The following is a 22,643-nucleotide window of genomic DNA, read 5'->3' on the forward strand; positions in this document are numbered from 1 at the left end:
TTAAGGGCCCCTTTTACTAAGCTATGATAGGTGCTAAAGTGTTCTGCGTTAGTTTTGCCATCCGCATGTGCTAAGCTTGCGGTATTTATATTTTTCTTTTTTTCGTTTTGAAGGGAGTGTGTCAGGGTGGAGAATGGGTGTGCATAGGCTAATCAGCCAACACACTGACATTACCGCCATGCTAAGTGGCTAGCGCATCCATTACGCAGGAGACCTTAGCGCGTCCTAAATAAGAGGCGGTAAGGGCTCCCGCAGTAATTTCTTTAAATAGCTACGCGATAATGCTAACATTATGCTAAAATGAGAGCATGCGCTTTCTCTGTTGCTGGACCCTCACTTTGGGATAATCTTCCTGGTCATCTAACATTACACGATAATACTCAACAGTTTAAGCGACTCTTAAAGACTCATTCAAAGTGAATGGCCTGTGTCGGCATTAGGGCGGCTTGGTAAACAGTGGGGGGACTGTTTTTTTAAAGGCCTTTCTAGAGGAATGAAAGATACTGAAGTGACTGTGACATGAGTCTTTGTACTGTCTGTGGAGGGACTTGTATCATTTAGATTTTATTTTGATTGTACTTTGTTTGTTGATTGTTTGTTGGTTCGTTTTTTGTTTATTGATTACATATATTTTATTATTACCCACTTTGGGTTAAGGTGAAATACAAAGGTAAAAATAAATAAATAAAATGAGCGCACAGCCAGAAATAAAACAAATTGGGAAAAGCCCTTTTTGACAGCTGTGCTAGAAATGGGCTTAGCACAGGGACAGGCCTGCATAAGGGTGCACTAAGCCCATTTCTTAGCACGGCTTAGTAGTTTCTTTTTTCACAGCACAGGAATTTCTGGTACTAGAACTTCAGCAGGCCAGTACTGCAGAATTCCATACAACTCAGCCTTCACATTACATCTTTATATGAAAAGATAAAGATCTTAAACTTGTTTGAGGTGGACACTCACGTCACAGGTCAGCGGCACCACTGAAACAACAGCTATACACTATACACTTATTAAATTTCAAACATTCACTACAAGTAGCTGCAGAAAAAAATCAACCTCTTCAGGTACAGGATAGAGGAGGAAAGGGAATGGGTGTGGGGTGGGAGCAAAAGGAAGAGGGAAAAGGGAAGGAGCAGGAATGAGAAGAAAGGAAGGGAAAAATAAAACTCAAGAAGGAAAGTGAGAATCAGAACAGAGTAGTCCAAGTACCTTTCGGCCGGTTTTTCACCCACTGGGGGTAAGAAGAGCAGAGGTGCTTGAGATAACGAGGGTGAAGGCGGCGTTGTCGAGGTGGGTGTAGTTGACGAGGTGGTGTTCATCCAGGAGACCATTGTTGATTGACTCTGGTCTGAGCTGAAGACAGAAAATTGCATGGCAGATTTAGGAACCTGCAAGAAATGGCTGCAAATTCGGACAAGCGTGGTTTAAGCCCTTGGCTCCTGTGACCGAAATGACTAACTATCTCTCTAAATGGAGAAAGATTAGATGGTGACTGATCTGCCTCTGAGAACTGAATATACCCAAACTTTGCAGACGCAGCTCTTACAACCAGTGCATTCCTAGAACCAGGGACATCTCTTGTATAGAACAAAAAAAGAGAACATTTTCCATAATCAGTGTAGTAAAAATAGTTCAGATTAGGCTGTGTTTAAGAGACTAGATTATTAAAACACTTCCTGTAGCTGTCCTGTAGTAGCTTTAATGAACTTTTTTCAATTTAGCCACAAATAGTTCTACTGGTAGCTTTCAGAGAGCTGAAAATATTTATTTCATTTATATTTGATATTCTACATTTACTACACAAGCAGCTCAGAGTGGATTACATATTACCCTCATCTCCCCTTACGTTCCCGCCCGTAAACTCCGTTCACAGGATAAATCCCTCCTCTCAGTACCCTTCTCCACCACCGCCAACTCCAGGCTCCGCTCATTCTGCCTGGCCTCACCCTATGCTTGGAACAACCTTCCTGAACCCTTACGCCAAGCCCCCTCCCTGCCTGTCTTCAAGTCTTTGCTTAAAGCCCACCTCTTCAATGCTGCGTTCAGCACCTAACCCTTACTGTTCAGTGAATCCAGACTGCCCCAATTTCACTGCCCCTATCGGACCGACTGTTCACTTGTCTATTAGATTGTAAGCTCTTTGAACAGGGACTGTCTCTCTTTGTTAAATTGTACAGCGCTGCGTAACCCTAGTAGCGCTCTAGAAATGTTAAGTAGTAGTAGTATATTGGAAAAAACACGGTACAGGCTGACCAAATTTCGGTTCTGGCACTGAAACCACCCTGAAATCTGTGTTCAGCCTTGTTTTGGTCAAAAATGCCTGTGTATTTTCAGCTGGAACTGAAACTATGCTATGCAACCCCCACTCCCTCCCTCCCTCCCTCCTCTGTTCCAATCAAAGAGAGCCTCCCTTCCGGACACACCTCCAATGGCAGCCTCCCTCCTAAATCCACCCCCTGTCGGCAGTCAGCCAACCAGCCCCCCCCCCCCCCCCCTCCTGGGCCTACCATGTTAATTGATGGTTAGTGGGTGCATAAGCAATCCCCACACTCCTGCCAGGCCTGCTCCTGCCTCAAAATAGCTTCTGGGACTTCAAGTGGCAGGCTTGCAAAACTGCCACTTAAGACTGCAGCAACCATCTTGCGACTGGAACTGGAACGGGCAGGAGTGACTTAGGATTGCTCCTCTCTATGCCAGCTCTAATCTCAGGATGGCTGACACGACCTCCACTGAAAGTCCCGGGAGCCATTTTGGGGGCAGAAATGAGTGGGGATCGCTCCTGCCCCCACTAGCCACCGATATGGTAGGCCCAGAAGGGGGGCTGCCGCCAGAGGATGGGGTCGGGAGGGGGCAGAGCCAGTTTTGTTTTTGGCTTCGGTTTCTGCCGAAACAGAACGGCCAATTTCAGTCACAGATTCGGTTTCAACGGAAACCAAAAATCCTGGTTTTGGTTCAGCTCTAAAACACATTTGATGAATGTATTTGATTTCACTGTGTTATACCTGTGTTTTATTTGCAGGACATCCTTTTCAATTACCTCTAGGCATTTTGCCTTGGCAGCTACTATCTGTTGCCTGAAACGTCAGAGTAACAATTAAAACCTTCACATATCTCTTCAACTTCTGTTCTCCAAATAAACTTATGGAAGATCCTCAACTACACCACAGCCAATTTTCCTAGAGTATCATTTATTAGATAAGCTGCTAATCATTTAGTAAAATGGCCCCTAAGGGCAATAAAGGGTGTTAATCCTTAACACATAGTTAGCGCGCATGTAAACAGACTACTGACCATCCCTGGTGGTGCAGTGGGTAAGATGGGCAGCAGTAAACCCTACTCGCTCCTGCCCCTGGTGGTACCTGCTGAAAAATGGCAGCTATGACCCAGCAGTGGTACTGTGCTGTGAGACTACCACTAGAAGTCGCCGGTGCCATTTTTCAGCTGGAGCTGCCAGGGGCAGGAGTGAGTGGGGTTCACTCCTGCCCACCTTAACCACTGGACCACCAGGGATGGTCAGGTAGGCCAAGGTGTGTGTGTGTGGGGGTGCTACTGGAATGTGATGGGGAACTTCTACTGATTGTGTCAGGTCCTGTCATGAAGGGGGATCAGAATGGGTGGGGGGGTTGTCATATGGGGAAAGCTTCTATTGTTAGGGGTGATGGGAGGGTGATCAGGTCATGTTGGGGGCATCAGGAGGGCGGGAGAGAGGGACATGGAAAGTCACAGGACGGTACCTGGAAGGTAGCTGATAACTGGTGGGCCTAGTTAGGACTGCTCTTTTTATTTATTTATTAATTTATTACATTTGTACCCCGTGCTTTCCCACACATGGCAGGCTCAATGCGGCTTACATAGTAACAATAAGAAGAATTACAAGTTGTAAGAAGAATATACAATTTGTAGTAAACGTAATATTAATGGGGTTAACGGATAAGTAAATTGAGCAAAGGAGGAATTAGGAGTATAAGTAAATTGAACATAGGAGGAATGAGGTGTAGAAGAAAATGGGCGTTAGGAGGTGGGCGTAGGAAGATGGAGAGAAATAGATGGAGAGGAAAAGATTAGGGATAGCAATAAGGATAATGGGAAACATGGTCAATATATAATAATCGTTGTTAAGAATCATGTGGGCATGCTTTATTTAGTTGAATCGTTAGGGTAGGCTTCCTTGAATAGATGGGTCTTCAATGCTTTTCTAAAGGGCAAAAGGCCGTTGATTGTTCGGATAGGTCTTGGTAGAGCGTTCCAAAGCTGGCTAACCAGAAAGGAAAAATTGGTTGTATAGAAGGATTTGTACTTAATACCTTTGCAGTTGGGGAGGTGTAAATTAAGGTAAGTACGGGAAGACATCAAACTGTTTCTGGTTGGGAGGTCAATAAGATTATTCATGTAGGTAGGGGCTTCTCCGTGTAGTATCTTGTAAATCATTGTGTGAACTTTAAAATTAATTCTTTTTCTGATAGGGTGCCAGTGAAGCTTCTCTCGAAGAGGTGTTGCGCTATCAAATCTTGACCTGCCGAAAATAAGTCTGGCTGCCGTGTTTTGGGTATTCTGGAGCTTTTTCAATATTAGGGACTTACATCCTATCTGCCCACTTAGCTATGTGGGCACCAGCATTGATTATTGCTTGTATCTGCATAATTGCTGCTTCTCTTTGACTTCACCCCTAGAATGCCTCGCCAATGCCTGGATTCAAGATGGCCGGTTAAAGCCAATATTCAGTACACTGTCCAGTTAAGAGCCACTGAATATCATTGGCCGGCCCACTGAGTGTGATTTAAGTAGGCAGGAGCCTATCCTGGCCATTTAAATTACTTGGAATACGGACCCCTGAAAATCTCAAATTCAAACTAAGAGCTGCTAAGCTTATCAGGTTCAACCAACCCCACATCCATCAAAAGGATACATAAGATACAAAATGTTAGTATGAGTAATAGCTAAACCCAACAGAAAATTAAGAGTTATTTGGATCTGTACAAATAGGTACACTTTATTTAAAAACAGTTGTAACCCACAAATACTACTCAAAACTATTCCATGCTGTGAACAACAAACAATACACAATTTATAATAATAAAAACACAATAAATGTGCAAACACTACTACTAAGTGGAGGAGTGGCCTAGTGGTTAGGGTGGTAGACTCTGGTCCTGGGGAACTGAGTTTGATTCCTGGCACAGGCAGCTCCTTGTGACTCTGGGCAAGTCACTTAACCCTCCATTGCCCCATGTAAGCCACATTGAGCCTGCCATGAGTGGGAAAGCGCGGGGTACAAATGTAATAAAAAAAAAAAAATACTACTACCAGTCGTACACAACACTTCACAATCGAACATGAAGAAAAGACAGCCCCTGCTCAAAAAGAGCTTACAATCTAAATCAGGATGGATAAGGGTAGGACAAAACAGACAAAAGTAATTTAGCTACTTAAAATCTAATTTGTTCTGTATGTTGATTATACTGATATAGTACTTCAAATACTCAGGTAAAGAGTTCCATAACAGACTGGATTGGCCATTTGGCCTTTATTGCGTGGCCAGTATTCTCAGTGGAGGAGGGTAGTTAGTGGGGTCCCGCAGGGGTCTGTGCTGGGTCCGTTGCTTTTTAATGTATTTATAAATGACCTAGAGATGGGAATAACTAGTGAGGTAATTAAATTCGCCGATGACACAAAATTATTCAGGGTCGTCAAGTCGCAGGAGGAATGTGAACGATTACAGGAGGACCTTGCGAGACTGGGAGAATGGGCGTGCAAGTGGCAGATGAAGTTCAATGTTGACAAGTGCAAGGTGATGCATGTGGGTAAGAGGAACCCGAATTATAGCTACGTCTTGCAAGGTTCCGCGTTAGGAGTTACGGATCAAGAAAGGGATCTGGGTGTCGTCGTCGATGATACGCTGAAACCTTCTGCTCAGTGTGCTGCTGCGGCTAGGAAAGCGAATAGAATGTTGGGTGTTATTAGGAAGGGTATGGAGTCCAGGTGTGCGGATGTTATAATGCCGTTGTATCGCTCCATGGTGCGACCGCACCTGGAGTATTGTGTTCAGTACTGGTCTCCGTATCTCAAAAAAGATATAGTAGAATTGGAAAAGGTACAGCGAAGGGCGACGAAAATGATAGTGGGGATGGGACGACTTTCCTATGAAGAGAGGCTGAGAAGGCTAGGGCTTTTTAGCTTGGAGAAGAGACGGCTGAGGGGAGATATGATAGAAGTGTATAAAATAATGAGTGGAATGGATCGGGTGGATGTGAAGCGACTGTTCACGCTATCCAAAAATACTAGGACTAGAGGGCATGAGTTGAAGCTACAGTGTGGTAAATTTAAAACGAATCGGAGAAAAATTTTCTTCACCCAACGTGTAATTAGACTCTGGAATTCGTTGCCGGAGAACGTGGTACGGGCGGTTAGCTTGACGGAGTTTAAAAAGGGGTTAGATAGATTCCTAAAGGACAAGTCCATAGACCGCTATTAAATGGACTTGGAAAAATTCCGCATTTTTAGGTATAACTTGTCTGGAATGTTTTTACGTTTGGGGAGCGTGCCAGGTGCCCTTGACCTGGATTGGCCACTGTCGGTGACAGGATGCTGGGCTAGATGGACCTTTGGTCTTTCCCAGTATGGCACTACTTATGTACTTATGTACTTATGTTTCTGTAGCTTGGATCTACTAGTGAAAGAATTTGCAGCCACAGACCAAAGGACACATTCAGGTATGTATGGACTACTACTACTACTATTTAACATTTCTAAAGCGCTACCAGGGTTGCGCAGCGCAGCGCTGTACAATTAACAAAGAAGGACAGTCCCTGCTCAAAGGAGCTTATAATCTAAAGGACAAAAAGTGCGGTCAATCAAGATTGAGGCAGTCTAGATTTCCTGGATAGAGGTACAATGTTTAGGTGCCGAAAGTGACATTGAAGAGGTGGGCTTTGAGCAAGGATTTGAAGATGGGTAAGGAGGGGGCTTGGCGTATGGGCTCAGGGAGTTTATTCTAAGCATAGGGTGAGGCGAGGCAGAAAGGGCGGAGTCTGGAGTTGGCGGTGGTGGAGAAGGGTACTGAGAGGAGGGATTTGTCCTGTGAGCGGAGGTTACGGGTAGGAGCGTAAGGGGAGATGACTGAGGTAGCTGGGACATCATCCCATAAAAACTTAAAAATCAGGGAACAGACTTAATAATTTCTCCTTTGCAAGCCTAACAGGCATTGCAATGATTTTTATGTATGGAAGTAACATGGTTCTGCAAACACAGCCTGACACGATCTGGGCAACTGCGTTTTGTGCAATATGAAATTACATAAATTTGGCTAGCAAGCAAACCCAAGTAAACAACATTATTATACTCCAGACCACATAATACTGGATCAGGTCAATATTTCAACTCTGTGGTTGTGTTTCTTTCAGACGTTGGCTGCAGTGTTTAAACATATACCCAGCTATTCAATAGTGTCATCAGATACCAGATAGCTGACATCGCCACTATCTGGATATTCTCTGGCTGCACCCCTGGACTGCCCAGATGCTCTCTGGATAGCACCGGTGCAGTCTGCTATGATTTTCAGTGGCATTATCCCAAAAATGCTGCTGAAAATCAGCGACTGGCTTTGGTTAGCAGCATTTATATGGGTAGCAGGGGTCTACAGGCTAAATCTCCTGTTCATAAAATTACCCTCTTAAGATTCTTAAGTTATTTTTATTTATTAATATTTTTTTAGCAAATAATGGTAATGAAATGCATGTAAAGCAGCTCACTTCAAGTGCACACTGCAAGTCACGTTATGGTCCCAAAATGAAGGTAAAATAACCCCCCCCCCTCCCCAGCCAAAAGCTAGGGTTATTTTACTGTGCCAAGAGCATTGGGCCTCAAAGCTGCAGCCCAATGCTCCCTGGCTAGAGACTGAGGGCTGTCACAGCTTCTTCCTCCCCTCCTCCTTGAACCACATCCCATGTAGGGAAATAAAGCCCCCTGACACAACAGAATCAGTGTATCACAGATCTTGATTTATTAAAACCTGTGGTGCTGGCCTCTGATATGAAGTGACTGCTCTGTGCTGAAAGACTAGTTTATAGTTTATTACGAATCAGAGAAAATTTTTCTTCACTCAATGTGTAATTAAACTCTGGAATTCGTTGCCAGAGAATGTGGTAACGGTGGTTAGCTTAGCGGGGTTTAAAAAGGGTCTGGACGGCTTCCTAAAGGAAAAGTCCTTTGACCATTATTAAATTGACGTGGGGAAAATCCACTGCTATTTCTGGGATAAGCAGCATAAAATGTATTGAACTTTTTGGGGACCTTACCAGGTATTTGTGACCTGGATTGGCCACTGTTGGAAACAGGATGCTGGGCATGATGGACCTTTGGTCTGTCCCAGTATGGCAATACTTATGTACTTACAGTCTGCCTTTATCCAAGGTGGATTACAAAATTACATACATAATCATAACCCACAATAAATAATACAAACAAATAACCCAGAACCAATCATCACAGTGACAAGACAAGCCAGTCCGTCAATAATCCTGAGGTTTTGGATATGCTAATCAAAACAAGTGGTGCTTTGATAATTTTTTTTAAGAGATTGTATTCCGTTGCTGCTTGATCATCAAAGGCAGTTGGTTCCACTCACAAAGGCTAGCTAAAAAAAAAATGCACTTTTCCTCATCTGCTCAAGTCTCAAGTGCCGCAGGTCAGGTACAGCGAGCCCACATGCATTCATCGAGCGCAAAGTTCTCACGGGCATATAAGGTTGCAGAACACTACGCAGGTGAAAAGAGGAGTCATGATACAATCTTAAGCGAATCAGCAAGAGCAACTTGAGCCTAATATGAAATGTCACAAGAAGCCAGCGCAAATGATCAAAACGTGGGGTAGGGGGTACGTATTCAAATTTAGGAAGCCCTAATAAAAGTTGTACTGCAGAGTTTTGTACGACTTGCAAATGCTGAATATAAGAAGCAGGAAATCCCAAATAAATGATGTTGCAATAATCAATCCCACTGAACACCACCCTATAATCAGACATTGGTAAAAATGATCGTAATTTGCTCAATAATCGCAATTTGTAACTGTGGTCTACATGATAATGGAGAGTCCAATATTATTCAAAGATTACAGCATCTTAACCAGAGCAACAGACAGGAAAACTTTCGAGGGCATATAAGAAGTCAAATTACATGTGACCAATAACAATTCCTTGCATCTGAGGAGGACTCCTGGCCATGACCTTGAGGTACTACATATCCGGTGACATCTGGCTCAGTTTGGAGGCATGCAGATAACTCTGGGCAAGGGCTATTGTATATGCAGCCCCAGACTTCTTGATGCCCCTATTGAGGGAAATCAGCAGATGATGTCAAAGACATTCTTGTGGTTTGCCATTACTACAACAAAAGGGTCCTAGCAGGGGTACAGGCAACCAAGGACTTTGTGTGCTTCCATGAAATCCCTTTTATTAAACTCAAACTTCACCCCTGCTGTCACTCTCTACAGAGAAACACTTTATCTCTGCAACTTAGTTCAACACCATTCCCTTGGGCAGGGCTTCCTGCCACCTAGGAGCATCCCAACTCTCCAGCTCACTGGCAGGGACCTCCCTCCCCCAGGGCCTCTGGAAAACTCCAACACTATCTTAGAAATGCCCATATCATGGGGTATTACATTAGGAAAGGAATGAAGATCAAAAACTGAGATTACAATGCCTTTGTAATGCTCCATGATGCAACCACACCTTGAATACTGTGTGCTATTCTGGTATAGAGACCGGTGACAAAAATGATAAGAGAGATGGGATGACTTCTTCTATGAGGAAAGGCTAAAGAGGCTGCTAGGGCACTTCAGCTTGAAGAAGAGACAGCTAAGGGGAGATATGCTAGAGGTCTATAAAATAATGAGTGGAGTGGAGCGGGTACACGTGAATCGCTTGTTTACTCTTTGCAAATATACAAGGACTAGGGGGCAAACAATGAAGCTACCAAGTAGTACATTTAAAACAAATTGGAGAAAATATTTCTTTACTCAATGCGTAATTAAGCTCTGGATTTCATTGCCAGAGAATGTGTTAAATGAAGTTAGTTTTTGAGTTTATTAAGCACTTGCTATCCCACAAATCAAGGGATATATCTGAGCAATTTACAATCCTCTTTAAAAAAAAAAGGAGGGGGAGGGGAGAGAGGGAAGAAGAGAATCAAGATTGGAAAGACAAGTTTGGGGGGTGGGGAGAAGAAATTGAACAACAATAAATAATAGGAAAGATATAGCAATGGAGGTAAACAGCAGGGGGAAAGGAAGAGACTCATCTGAATCGTCCAGCAGGCCCACACTGATAGCAGTCACAGGTTCAGGTATATGCATTTTCGAAAAGAAATGTTTTCAGATCTGATTGAAATTTTTCTAGAGAAGTCTGCAGTCAAAGATGAAGAGGTAGAGCATTCCGAAGGGTAGGGCCGGTGACTGAAAAAATAGTGTTGGGTGCTATTATATTCAATTTGACTGAGTGAAGGTGGAACAAAGATGTGCCGTTAAGTTGAGAGAAGCGTACACAATGGGGAATAAGGTGTCAGCAGACATTTTTTTATTTTTTGTTACATTTGTACCCCGCGCTTTCCCACTCGTGGCAGGCTCAATGCGGCTTACATGGGGCAATGGAGGGTTAAGTGACACCAATGTGGCCGCGCAGGCTTCTGCTTCTGTGAGCCTGACGTCCTGCACGTACGTGCAGGACGTCAGACTCACAGAAACAGAAGCCTGCGCAGCCTTCTACATGGAATGTTGCTAGTGGAATAGCAACATTCCATGTAGAATCTCCAATAGTAGCAACATTCCATGTAGAATCTCCAATAGTATCTATTTTATTTTTGTTACATTTGTACCCCGCGCTTTCCCACTCATGGCAGGCTCAATGCGGCTTACATGGGGCAATGGAGGGTTAAGTGACTTGCCCAGAGTCACAAGGAGCTGCCTGTGCCTGAAGTGGGAATCGAACTCAGTTCCCCAGTTCCAAAGTCCACCACCCTAACCACTAGGCCACTCCTCCACTGTTGCTACTATTTGAGATTCTACATGGAATGTTGCTGCTATTCCACTAGCAACATTCCATGTAGAAGTTGGCCCTTGCAGATCACCAATGTGGCCGCGCAGGCTTCTGCTTCTGTGAGTCTGACGTCCTGCACGTATGTGCAGGACGTCAGACTCACAGAAACAGAAGCCTGCGCAGCCTTCTACATGGAATGTTGCTAGTGGAATAGCAACATTCCATGTAGAATCTCCAATAGTATCTATTTTATTTTTGTTACATTTGTACCCCGCGCTTTCCCACTCATGGCAGGCTCAATGCGGCTTACATGGGGCAATGGAGGGTTAAGTGACACCAATGTGGCCGCGCAGGCTTCTGCTTCTGTGAGCCTGACGTCCTGCACGTACGTGCAGGACGTCAGACTCACAGAAACAGAAGCCTGCGCAGCCTTCTACATGGAATGTTGCTAGTGGAATAGCAACATTCCATGTAGAATCTCCAATAGTAGCAATATTCCATGTAGAATCTCCAATAGTATCTATTTTATTTTTGTTACATTTGTACCCCGCGCTTTCCCACTCATGGCAGGCTCAATGCGGCTTACATGGGGCAATGGAGGGTTAAGTGACTTGCCCAGAGTCACAAGGAGCTGCCTGTGCCTGAAGTGGGAATCGAACTCAGTTCCCCAGTTCCAAAGTCCACCACCCTAACCACTAGGCCACTCCTCCACTGTTGCTACTATTTGAGATTCTACATGGAATGTTGCTGCTATTCCACTAGCAACATTCCATGTAGAAGTTGGCCCTTGCAGATCACCAATGTGGCCGCGCAGGCTTCTGCTTCTGTGAGTCTGACGTCCTGCACGTATGTGCAGGACGTCAGACTCACAGAAACAGAAGCCTGCGCAGCCTTCTACATGGAATGTTGCTAGTAGAATAGCAACATTCCATGTAGAATCTCCAATAGTATCTATTTTATTTTTGTTACATTTGTACCCCGCGCTTTCCCACTCATGGCAGGCTCAATGCGGCTTACATGGGGCAATGGAGGGTTAAGTGACTTGCCCAGAGTCACAAGGAGCTGCCTGTGCCTGAAGTGGGAATCGAACTCAGTTCCCCAGGACCAAAGTCCACCACCCTAACCACTAGGCCACTCCTCCACATGCCAAAAAAAAGTGGGGAGCCTGCACCCCTTATTTTGAATCAAAACAAAGGGCAGGAAGAAACCTCTACATCAGGAAGTCCAAGCAAGGAGAAGCAGAGGCTGACCAAAAGGCGAATCCAACACTGGAGATATTGTGAAGAAATACTTCACTTTTGCTGTATCAGCAACAATAAAATATTGGATTCGCCTTTTTGATCAGCCTCTGCTTCTCCTTGCTTGGACCCCCTTATGTTGAAGACTAGAATAAGGATCTTATAGGTAATTCTATGCAGTATGAGATTGGCAGGACTTTTTTGAGGGGGTACCGAGTACTGGCACCTTTTCCATTGTCTGCTAAAATTGACCCATGGAGCCCAAGTTTTAATGAAAGCGCTCAGGCTCTACACACCTTGTCATAGATTCTGTGACTGGTTGCAGGGGGCCTGGCTATTGTGGGGTGGGTCCCTCGGTGATCACCCCACCCCTGAAGAGTGGCTTAGCATTTGAGTACTGGCACCTTTTCCATTGTCTGCTAAAATTGACCCATGGAGCCCAAGTTTTAATGAAAGCGCTCAGGCTCTACACACCTTGTCATAGATTCTGTGACTGGTTGCAGGGGGCCTGGCTATTGTGGGGTGGGTCCCTCGGTGATCACCCCACCCCTGAAGAGTGGCTTAGCATTTGAGTACTGGCACCTTTTCCATTGTCTGCTAAAATTGACCCATGGAGCCCAAGTTTTAATGAAAGCGCTCAGGCTCTACACACCTTGTCATAGATTCTGTGACTGGTTGCAGGGGGCCTGGCTATTGTGGGGTGGGTCCCTCAGTGATCACCCCACCCCTGAAGAGTGGCTTAGCATTTGAGTACTGGCACCTTTTCCATTGTCTGCTAAAATTGACCCATGGAGCCCAAGTTTTAATGAAAGCGCTGAGGCTCTACACACCTTGTCATAGATTCTGTGACTGGTTGCAGGGGGCCTGGCTATTGTGGGGTGGGTCCCTCAGTGATCACCCCACCCCTGAAGAGTGGCTTAGCATTTGAGTACTGGCACCTTTTCCATTGTCTGCTAAAATTGACCCATGGAGCCCAAGTTTTAATGAAAGCGCTCAGGCTCTACACACCTTGTCATAGATTCTGTGACTGGTTGCAGGGGGCCTGGCTATTGTGGGGTGGGTCCCTCGGTGATCACCCCACCCCTGAAGAGTGGCTTAGCATTTGAGTACTGGCACCTTTTCCATTGTCTGCTAAAATTGACCCATGGAGCCCAAGTTTTAATGAAAGCGCTCAGGCTCTACACACCTTGTCATAGATTCTGTGACTGGTTGCAGGGGGCCTGGCTATTGTGGGGTGGGTCCCTCGGTGATCACCCCACCCCTGAAGAGTGGCTTAGCATTTGAGTACTGGCACCTTTTCCATTGTCTGCTAAAATTGACCCATGGAGCCCAAGTTTTAATGAAAGCGCTCAGGCTCTACACACCTTGTCATAGATTCTGTGACTGGTTGCAGGGGGCCTGGCTATTGTGGGGTGGGTCCCTCGGTGATCACCCCACCCCTGAAGAGTGGCTTAGCATTTGAGTACTGGCACCTTTTCCATTGTCTGCTAAAATTGACCCATGGAGCCCAAGTTTTAATGAAAGCGCTCAGGCTCTACACACCTTGTCATAGATTCTGTGACTGGTTGCAGGGGGCCTGGCTATTGTGGGGTGGGTCCCTCAGTGATCACCCCACCCCTGAAGAGTGGCTTAGCATTTGAGTACTGGCACCTTTTCCATTGTCTGCTAAAATTGACCCATGGAGCCCAAGTTTTAATGAAAGCGCTGAGGCTCTACACACCTTGTCATAGATTCTGTGACTGGTTGCAGGGGGCCTGGCTATTGTGGGGTGGGTCCCTCAGTGATCACCCCACCCCTGAAGAGTGGCTTAGCATTTGAGTACTGGCACCTTTTCCATTGTCTGCTAAAATTGACCCATGGAGCCCAAGTTTTAATGAAAGCGCTCAGGCTCTACACACCTTGTCATAGATTCTGTGACTGGTTGCAGGGGGCCTGGCTATTGTGGGGTGGGTCCCTCGGTGATCACCCCACCCCTGAAGAGTGGCTTAGCATTTGAGTACTGGCACCTTTTCCATTGTCTGCTAAAATTGACCCATGGAGCCCAAGTTTTAATGAAAGCGCTCAGGCTCTACACACCTTGTCATAGATTCTGTGACTGGTTGCAGGGGGCCTGGCTATTGTGGGGTGGGTCCCTCGGTGATCACCCCACCCCTGAAGAGTGGCTTAGCATTTGAGTACTGGCACCTTTTCCATTGTCTGCTAAAATTGACCCATGGAGCCCAAGTTTTAATGAAAGCGCTCAGGCTCTACACACCTTGTCATAGATTCTGTGACTGGTTGCAGGGGGCCTGGCTATTGTGGGGTGGGTCCCTCGGTGATCACCCCACCCCTGAAGAGTGGCTTAGCATTTGAGTACTGGCACCTTTTCCATTGTCTGCTAAAATTGACCCATGGAGCCCAAGTTTTAATGAAAGCGCTCAGGCTCTACACACCTTGTCATAGATTCTGTGACTGGTTGCAGGGGGCCTGGCTATTGTGGGGTGGGTCCCTCGGTGATCACCCCACCCCTGAAGAGTGGCTTAGCATTTGAGTACTGGCACCTTTTCCATTGTCTGCTAAAATTGACCCATGGAGCCCAAGTTTTAATGAAAGCGCTCAGGCTCTACACACCTTGTCATAGATTCTGTGACTGGTTGCAGGGGGCCTGGCTATTGTGGGGTGGGTCCCTCAGTGATCACCCCACCCCTGAAGAGTGGCTTAGCATTTGAGTACTGGCACCTTTTCCATTGTCTGCTAAAATTGACCCATGGAGCCCAAGTTTTAATGAAAGCGCTGAGGCTCTACACACCTTGTCATAGATTCTGTGACTGGTTGCAGGGGGCCTGGCTATTGTGGGGTGGGTCCCTCAGTGATCACCCCACCCCTGAAGAGTGGCTTAGCATTTGAGTACTGGCACCTTTTCCATTGTCTGCTAAAATTGACCCATGGAGCCCAAGTTTTAATGAAAGCGCTCAGGCTCTACACACCTTGTCATAGATTCTGTGACTGGTTGCAGGGGGCCTGGCTATTGTGGGGTGGGTCCCTCGGTGATCACCCCACCCCTGAAGAGTGGCTTAGCATTTGAGTACTGGCACCTTTTCCATTGTCTGCTAAAATTGACCCATGGAGCCCAAGTTTTAATGAAAGCGCTCAGGCTCTACACACCTTGTCATAGATTCTGTGACTGGTTGCAGGGGGCCTGGCTATTGTGGGGTGGGTCCCTCGGTGATCACCCCACCCCTGAAGAGTGGCTTAGCATTTGAGTACTGGCACCTTTTCCATTGTCTGCTAAAATTGACCCATGGAGCCCAAGTTTTAATGAAAGCGCTCAGGCTCTACACACCTTGTCATAGATTCTGTGACTGGTTGCAGGGGGCCTGGCTATTGTGGGGTGGGTCCCTCGGTGATCACCCCACCCCTGAAGAGTGGCTTAGCATTTGAGTACTGGCACCTTTTCCATTGTCTGCTAAAATTGACCCATGGAGCCCAAGTTTTAATGAAAGCGCTCAGGCTCTACACACCTTGTCATAGATTCTGTGACTGGTTGCAGGGGGCCTGGCTATTGTGGGGTGGGTCCCTCGGTGATCACCCCACCCCTGAAGAGTGGCTTAGCATTTGAGTACTGGCACCTTTTCCATTGTCTGCTAAAATTGACCCATGGAGCCCAAGTTTTAATGAAAGCGCTCAGGCTCTACACACCTTGTCATAGATTCTGTGACTGGTTGCAGGGGGCCTGGCTATTGTGGGGTGGGTCCCTCGGTGATCACCCCACCCCTGAAGAGTGGCTTAGCATTTGAGTACTGGCACCTTTTCCATTGTCTGCTAAAATTGACCCATGGAGCCCAAGTTTTAATGAAAGCGCTCAGGCTCTACACACCTTGTCATAGATTCTGTGACTGGTTGCAGGGGGCCTGGCTATTGTGGGGTGGGTCCCTCAGTGATCACCCCACCCCTGAAGAGTGGCTTAGCATTTGAGTACCGGCACCTTTTTTGCTAGAAAAAACGCACTGGAGATTGGTAACCAATGCGCAGCTTGATCTGAAGGAGGGACTAACGCCTGAAAGCTAGTCAAGAAATGCCTAATGTTAGTTCAACAAAAAAGTTATCACCTTATATATTTTATTGTTATTCTTTATCATTAGTTCAGTCCATCTAAGCAGACCAAGACACTACTTTAACCTAAATCAGTAAAATAATATTCCACCCATTTCTTGTTTACCTTGCTGGTTAATATTCTACCAAGATTACCATGTTTCCCCCCATTCATTTTTAACCTGATGGTATGAGGCTGAGCTAGATTCAGGACCATCTTACAGATGACTATTAAACCTCCACCATTTCTACATCTGTCAGCCAGGAAATGCATAAAAGGCTCCTGGAGCTTGTGGTGTACTAGTAGTACAAAAATTATGAAATCTAAGTACAGTACTTCCTTGCAAAACAAATTCTCTATGGACAGCCAACACTGTGATCCTTCTGATTTTCATCCAACCCTTTCAAGAAACTCGCAGAAGAGAAAGAGGTGCAATCAGGGCTAGCGTAACCAATAGACAGACGAGGCGGTTGCAGCAACTTCCGTATTGGGGTGGGGACACTGAAGAACAGCTGCAGTTAAAGTGAAATACAGTGTGTACTTTCACCTGTAGGGTGAGAGGGAACCTGCTCAAATTGCCTATTTAAACTTGTGCAACCTGCCCTCCATCGTCTTCTTACAGGGTCAATCAGAGAGGTGATTTTGGAGTGTTAATTATCAATATCTTGTTGGGAGCGGAAGCCTGAGCACTAGGGACCAATAAGATCATTGGGGAGGCGGTGCAAAGTTGACGTTTACCTTGGGTGCATAATACCCTTGGCACCTGCTCTGGGTGCAGAACTATCTTCTCAGTCGCCTGTCAGTTTCAGCTTATGTTTACAGAATAGGCCAGCAAGACCTGATTTACCAAAGAGGGGAAAAAAGACAACCTGTATCTGAGCATAACGTAATGGAAAAACAAAGCAAAAAAACAGTCTTGAATGTACATACTGGACATTGCTGCGTTTATTGTGTTCCATTTCTTTTTTATGGGTGTCATAAAAATACAATAATCAGAAAGAACATAAAGCAGAGATCATGCAACTATGCAGGCTAACACCCACCTGACTTTCTGCAGTTGCATGTGCAAAACCTAGATTGAACACAGAACGGATAGTCTTAACAATTACGATAACGGACAAAAAGTGAAAACAACATTCCAAATTTCTGACGGACTAACATACAAGAAAGAAACATGACGGAGCATACAAAGAATATTCTTTGAACTTCTTGGCAACTGCAGAACAAAGCCCTATGACTCAAATTATACAGAGCCCAAATATGGTACCAGACAGGCACTCCTTATGCCAAAAGAAGCTTCCCTGAGAAACTGGTTAATAAAACCCTTCCACACCTTGAAGAAGTCCTGGATCCCTAGGACGACATTTTGTCCCATGAAAGCAGCAAAAAACAAACAAACAAACAAACAACACCACCAACAAAAAAAACCCACTGTGAAATGCTCGGTGGAGATTTCTTTATCCAATAAACGACAGTACATTTCTTTCCTGCATGCAGGGCACAGTCAATAAAATCTCTCTGTCCCCATTAACCCCTTCAAAACTCACCCTCTTGTCTATTGGTAGTTAAAATTCTCCTTCAGAAGGCAGAGATAAGTTTCAACTTGTATTTATAATGTCTCTGATTTACTGACTACGACTTTTTTCAAGAAGCTGTTAACTTCGAAAGGAGCAGCTTTGAACAGCACGGACTCCGGAGGATGAAAAATAACTTTAAAAGACCTCGGCTCGGCTGGCGGGGGTTAGGGTCCCCCACCAGCAAAGGTAGGTGATGGCGGCGGCGGGGGGGGGGGGGTCGGCACTGGCAGTGGTGGCCGGGGGGATGACAGCAGCGGCGGTGGCAGGGGGGCTATAATGTACCCCCTCACTCTAGCCTTGGCCCCCCCTACTGCCGAATTTCAGATACGCCCCTGCTTCATACCGGTGTAGTTCTTTCAGGATCTGTATCCAAAATTGGAAGATGTGAGGTCAAGTCCAGAACATATGGGTGAGTGTAGCTGCCTCATGTTTGCATTTAGGACAGGCTCCTGAAGACCCAAAGGTTGCTCTGTGCGCACGAGCCGGGGAAATATACATGCGCAGGGCAAATTAGTATTGAAGCTCTTTATACCTCACAAATGGGGTAACTGTGCATTATTCTAAAAACATGCGCTTTAAATGACTCCTCCATCAATTCCATTGATAGTTCCTCTGTCCATTTTCTTGCCAGCGTCTTGTAGTCTAAATCTTCTGTAGAGACTAACAGGTATCTGTGATGATATCTCAAGGGCACTGTATTGCAAGACCCCAAAGTGAGCGCTGTGTTTAAGGTGTCTTGTACATCCTCACATAGATTAGCCCAATGCAACGTTGCAACATAATGTTGTAGTTGTGTGTAAGCAAAAAGATCTGTGGATGGCAGTGTATAAGCCCGCTGCAGCTCATCGACGGATTTCAGTTTTCCGTCCTGAGTCAGATTAAAACACAAAGAGGAGGGGACATCCCCCCGGATGTTGTTAAGGAAAGAGCAGATGTTGGTTTTCCAGTGGAATACGGTAATCCCTAATGGTCTCAATAAGGAGATCGAGTGGTTGAACACGTGAGAATGGATATTTAAAGCATCAAATCCCTGAACTACACTATACGCAAACTTGGGCGTTGTTTTGATGCTCCACGACGGTATGGTGTGGTGCGAGTACCCAGCAGCTTTCTGGCAGCTGGTAAGAAATATAAGTTTGTTTTAAAGTTATAGTAGTGTGTGGTAAGTAAAAGGCAGTTGTATTGGAATATACTTTTTGCTGTTTCACTTAGAGATACTAACCCCTGAAGACACTAATGCAGCAAAACACGTGCGTGTAGGGTCACGTCACAGAAAGGGCCACAGTGTGAAAACCCAGTACGGGTAAATTGGAGACAGCAATATGTATGAGTAAAATAACAAGACGAGGAAGACACAATAGCACAGCTCTTGTTTTGAATGTGATTGAAAACTTGACACATACAGCTGAGAGAAGATCATGGTAGTGACGTATGGTTGAAGAACGGAGCAACCATGACAACTTAAATATGGAGGATTGACTGTGAAAGTAAAGAGGGACATTGAAACCGAGTTGCGTCAGCTCCATTTGGGTGAAATGAAGAGTTGTGACTTATGCAGCCAATCTTCATAGGAGGCTGACATAAATAACAGGAAAACTTTAAGAAATTTTTGTAAAATGGTATTGGGATTGTGGATTGTTGTCTTCATTAGAGATTTCTAACAGAGGAGTGAATGTGATATGAATGAGGATTAGTACGAATGGTTTTATTTGATGGATGAAAACAGCGTTAAATGGAAAGTTGTTTATAGATAAAATGAAAGAATAATAAAGACTGATAATAGACAAATTAATGGTTGTTTGAGAGACATATGTATTACATTAAGTACAACTAATTACTAAAAAGTGTACCCGTGTTAGAATAGTGGAAATAGGATATGATATAACTTCGATAACATTTCTTTAGAATCAGTCAAGAAGACTTTGAAAATATTTGCTAATAAACCCATGCGCTTTAGACATATGGGCTGAGGGGAGACATGATAGAGGTATATAAAATAATAAGTGGAGTGGAACAGGTGGATGTAAAGCGTCTGTTCACGCTTTCCAAAAATACTAGGACTAGGGGGCATGCGATGAAACTACAGTGTAGTAAATTTAAAACAAATCGGAGAAAACTTTTCTTCACCTAACGTATAATTAAACTCTGGAATTCGTTGCCAGAGAACGTGGTGAAGGCAGTTAGCTTGGCAGAGTTTAAAAAGGGGTTAGACGGTTTTCTAAAGGACAAGTCCATAAACCGCTACTAAATGGACTTGGGAAAAATCTACAATTCTGGGAATAACAAGTATAGAATGTTTGTATGTTTGGGAATCTTGCCAGGTGCCCTTGGCCTGGATTGGCCGCTGTCGTGGACAGGATGCTGGGCTCGATGGACCCTTGGTCTTTTCCCAGTGTGGCATTACTTATGTACTTATATGTCCCTCTTATCTGTTGGAGGAAGTTCTGGTGGAAATTCTAGGTTGGCTCATTGGGTTTGTGAATTTCTGGTTATTATTCAGATAACCTATCAGATATAATCTTGACTCTCATTATCAAAATCTCTAGGTGCCGATTTACAGTTGTTGAAAATTAATGGCCAGTAGCCAATATTCCTTGAGCAGCCAAATTGATGAAATTCCTGGTAAATGAATAATTACAGTCCTTTCCAGAATCCTTTAATGTTTTACATTATGCACAATGTGGTTTCAGATCTAGATAGTACTGAAACATTGCTTCTGGTTCTCACTTCAAAAGTCAAATCCATTTCGAGTAGAGGGGAACAAGTCATTCCGCTTCAGTTTGATATTTCTGCAGCATTGAATGCAATCACTCTTTGCTGTTGCTTAGACTCAGTGAATTAGGGATAACAGGTGCAGTATTGACTTGGTTCAAAATATTTCAGCAAGGAAGTGCTCGATATGGAGGGAGCATGAGAGGAAAAAGGCAGTAACTAGGCGATGAAACTACAGTGTAGTAAATTTAAAACAAATCGGAGAAAATATTTCTTCACCCAAAGTATAATTAAACTCTGGAATTTGTTGCCAGAGAACGTGGTGAAGGCGGTTAGCTTGGCAGAGTTTAAAAGGGGGTTAGACGGTTTCCTAAAGGACAAGTCCATAAACCGCTACTAAATGGACTTGGGAAAAATCTACAATTCCGGGAATAACAAGTATAGAATGTTTGTACGTTTGGGAATCTTGCCAGGTGCCCTTGGCCTGGATTGGCCGCTGTCGTGGACAGGATGCTGGGCTTGATGGACCCTTGGTCTTTTCCCAGTGTGGCATTACTTATGTACTTATGTAGAGACTAAAAGCAGTCTCCACACATTGAGAAATCACAAGGAGGGATGTGAGGAAAATGAGACAGCTTGGAGATCCAGAGTGAATGTACTTGTAGACGAGAAAAAGTACTCACAATGCAACATAGAGCAAATAGGGAATCAACGTAGAGCCATGAGTAGAAGGATAGCATGGTCCGAACAGTGGTGGAGGAGGATGAAATACCCAGCTGAATTTTAAAGAAAGACAACAGGAGAAGCAGACTGAAGTAGCTCTAGAGTGAAGTGACGTGAGACTGGGAAGTTTTACGAGAGAGTATTCAGAAGGAAATGTCAAATGTTGGTGATATTATAAAGAAAGAAACACGTTTTAGCAATGTTTTGAATGTGAACAGGGAAGAAGACGATTGAAGAAGGCAGACTAAAGGAAAATGGATGAAGGTTCTATTCATCAAAATAAACAACTAGGGAAGGGGAAGTGATTTGGGGAGGAACTATAAAAACCTCAGCATCAGTCGTGTTATGGTTACTCCAAACTGGTGCTAATGGGAAGCAGGGGTGCCAGCTCTGTGGGCGCTCGAGAGCCCTGATATTGCGAAAACTCTTTCACTGCGTCCAGGGAAAGAGTATTTGAATCGAGATCTGTACCCCCAATTGTTTTGGAAATTGAGCTCCTACAGTGAGGACAGGACTCAAATGCCCCCCTTGCCATTTCAAGTAAGCTGTTAATTCACATGCTCAAGATCGCAGAAGGCAAAGATTTCCATTTTCCAGGCTATAGTACAGAAGCAGCTTGACAGCAGGCTGTACCGTGGGCGCCGACAGGAATTCATTTAGCAGTCAGCAAAAGTAGCAGTAATTATGTGTGAGGCTTTTGTTCCATTCAGTGCATTGCTGTTTCCTCCATCCCCAGTCCTCCCGATAACCACTTTGTCAGTGGTTTTCCTCTTACATGATTACAGAAATCCGGTGTGATTTCCTGATACTCTGCTTTTATCATGAGCATCTTCACCAATGGCCCCATAAGCTAGATTCATAAAGCGGCTCATTATGAAATCTTCCAGCAAATTACAGTTCAATTGCACCATTGTTCTACATTTTTCTTTTATGTTTTTTTTTTTGTTCCTTTTGTAGGGTGAGGAGTTCTTAAAGCAGCAGTATCACCATGTTTTTGCTTTGATAATTGAATCTGGCAAGGAGAACAATGAAGGCAGACCATTTCCCCTTACTTAGTGTTCATTCCCATGACAATGTTAACACTATTTAAAGTTTCGGAGTGCTCTTCCTACTTGGCCAACATCTCGCTGTGGCTATAGGTAGATCAGGGAAATCCTACGCTGTCCATACTCGGTAAATAATATTACCACCATGCTAATATATTCAGAAAATAAAGAGAGATAAACAACAGAAGGGTGAATTCAAGAAAAAGAGAGTTTTGAAAGAGTGGAAAGATCAGACCAGGCTTGTGTGTG

At 44.7% G+C, this 22,643-nt stretch overlaps 1 protein-coding gene across 1 annotated transcript in view; it reads right to left on the bottom strand.

Annotated features, from left to right (window-relative positions):
• Window positions 1-22,643, bottom strand: part of ARHGAP10 (Rho GTPase activating protein 10) — a 503,009-nt gene that overhangs the window by 16,458 nt on the left and 463,908 nt on the right. The window contains exon 21 of the mRNA XM_030191662.1: window positions 1,210-1,353. Coding sequence (XP_030047522.1) covers window positions 1,210-1,353 — 144 coding nt within the window. The remainder of the gene's footprint in view (window positions 1-1,209; window positions 1,354-22,643) is intronic.

Source organism: Microcaecilia unicolor, chromosome 2, assembly GCF_901765095.1.
Source record: "Microcaecilia unicolor chromosome 2, aMicUni1.1, whole genome shotgun sequence".
In the NCBI taxonomy this organism is placed as follows: domain Eukaryota; kingdom Metazoa; phylum Chordata; class Amphibia; order Gymnophiona; family Siphonopidae; genus Microcaecilia; species Microcaecilia unicolor.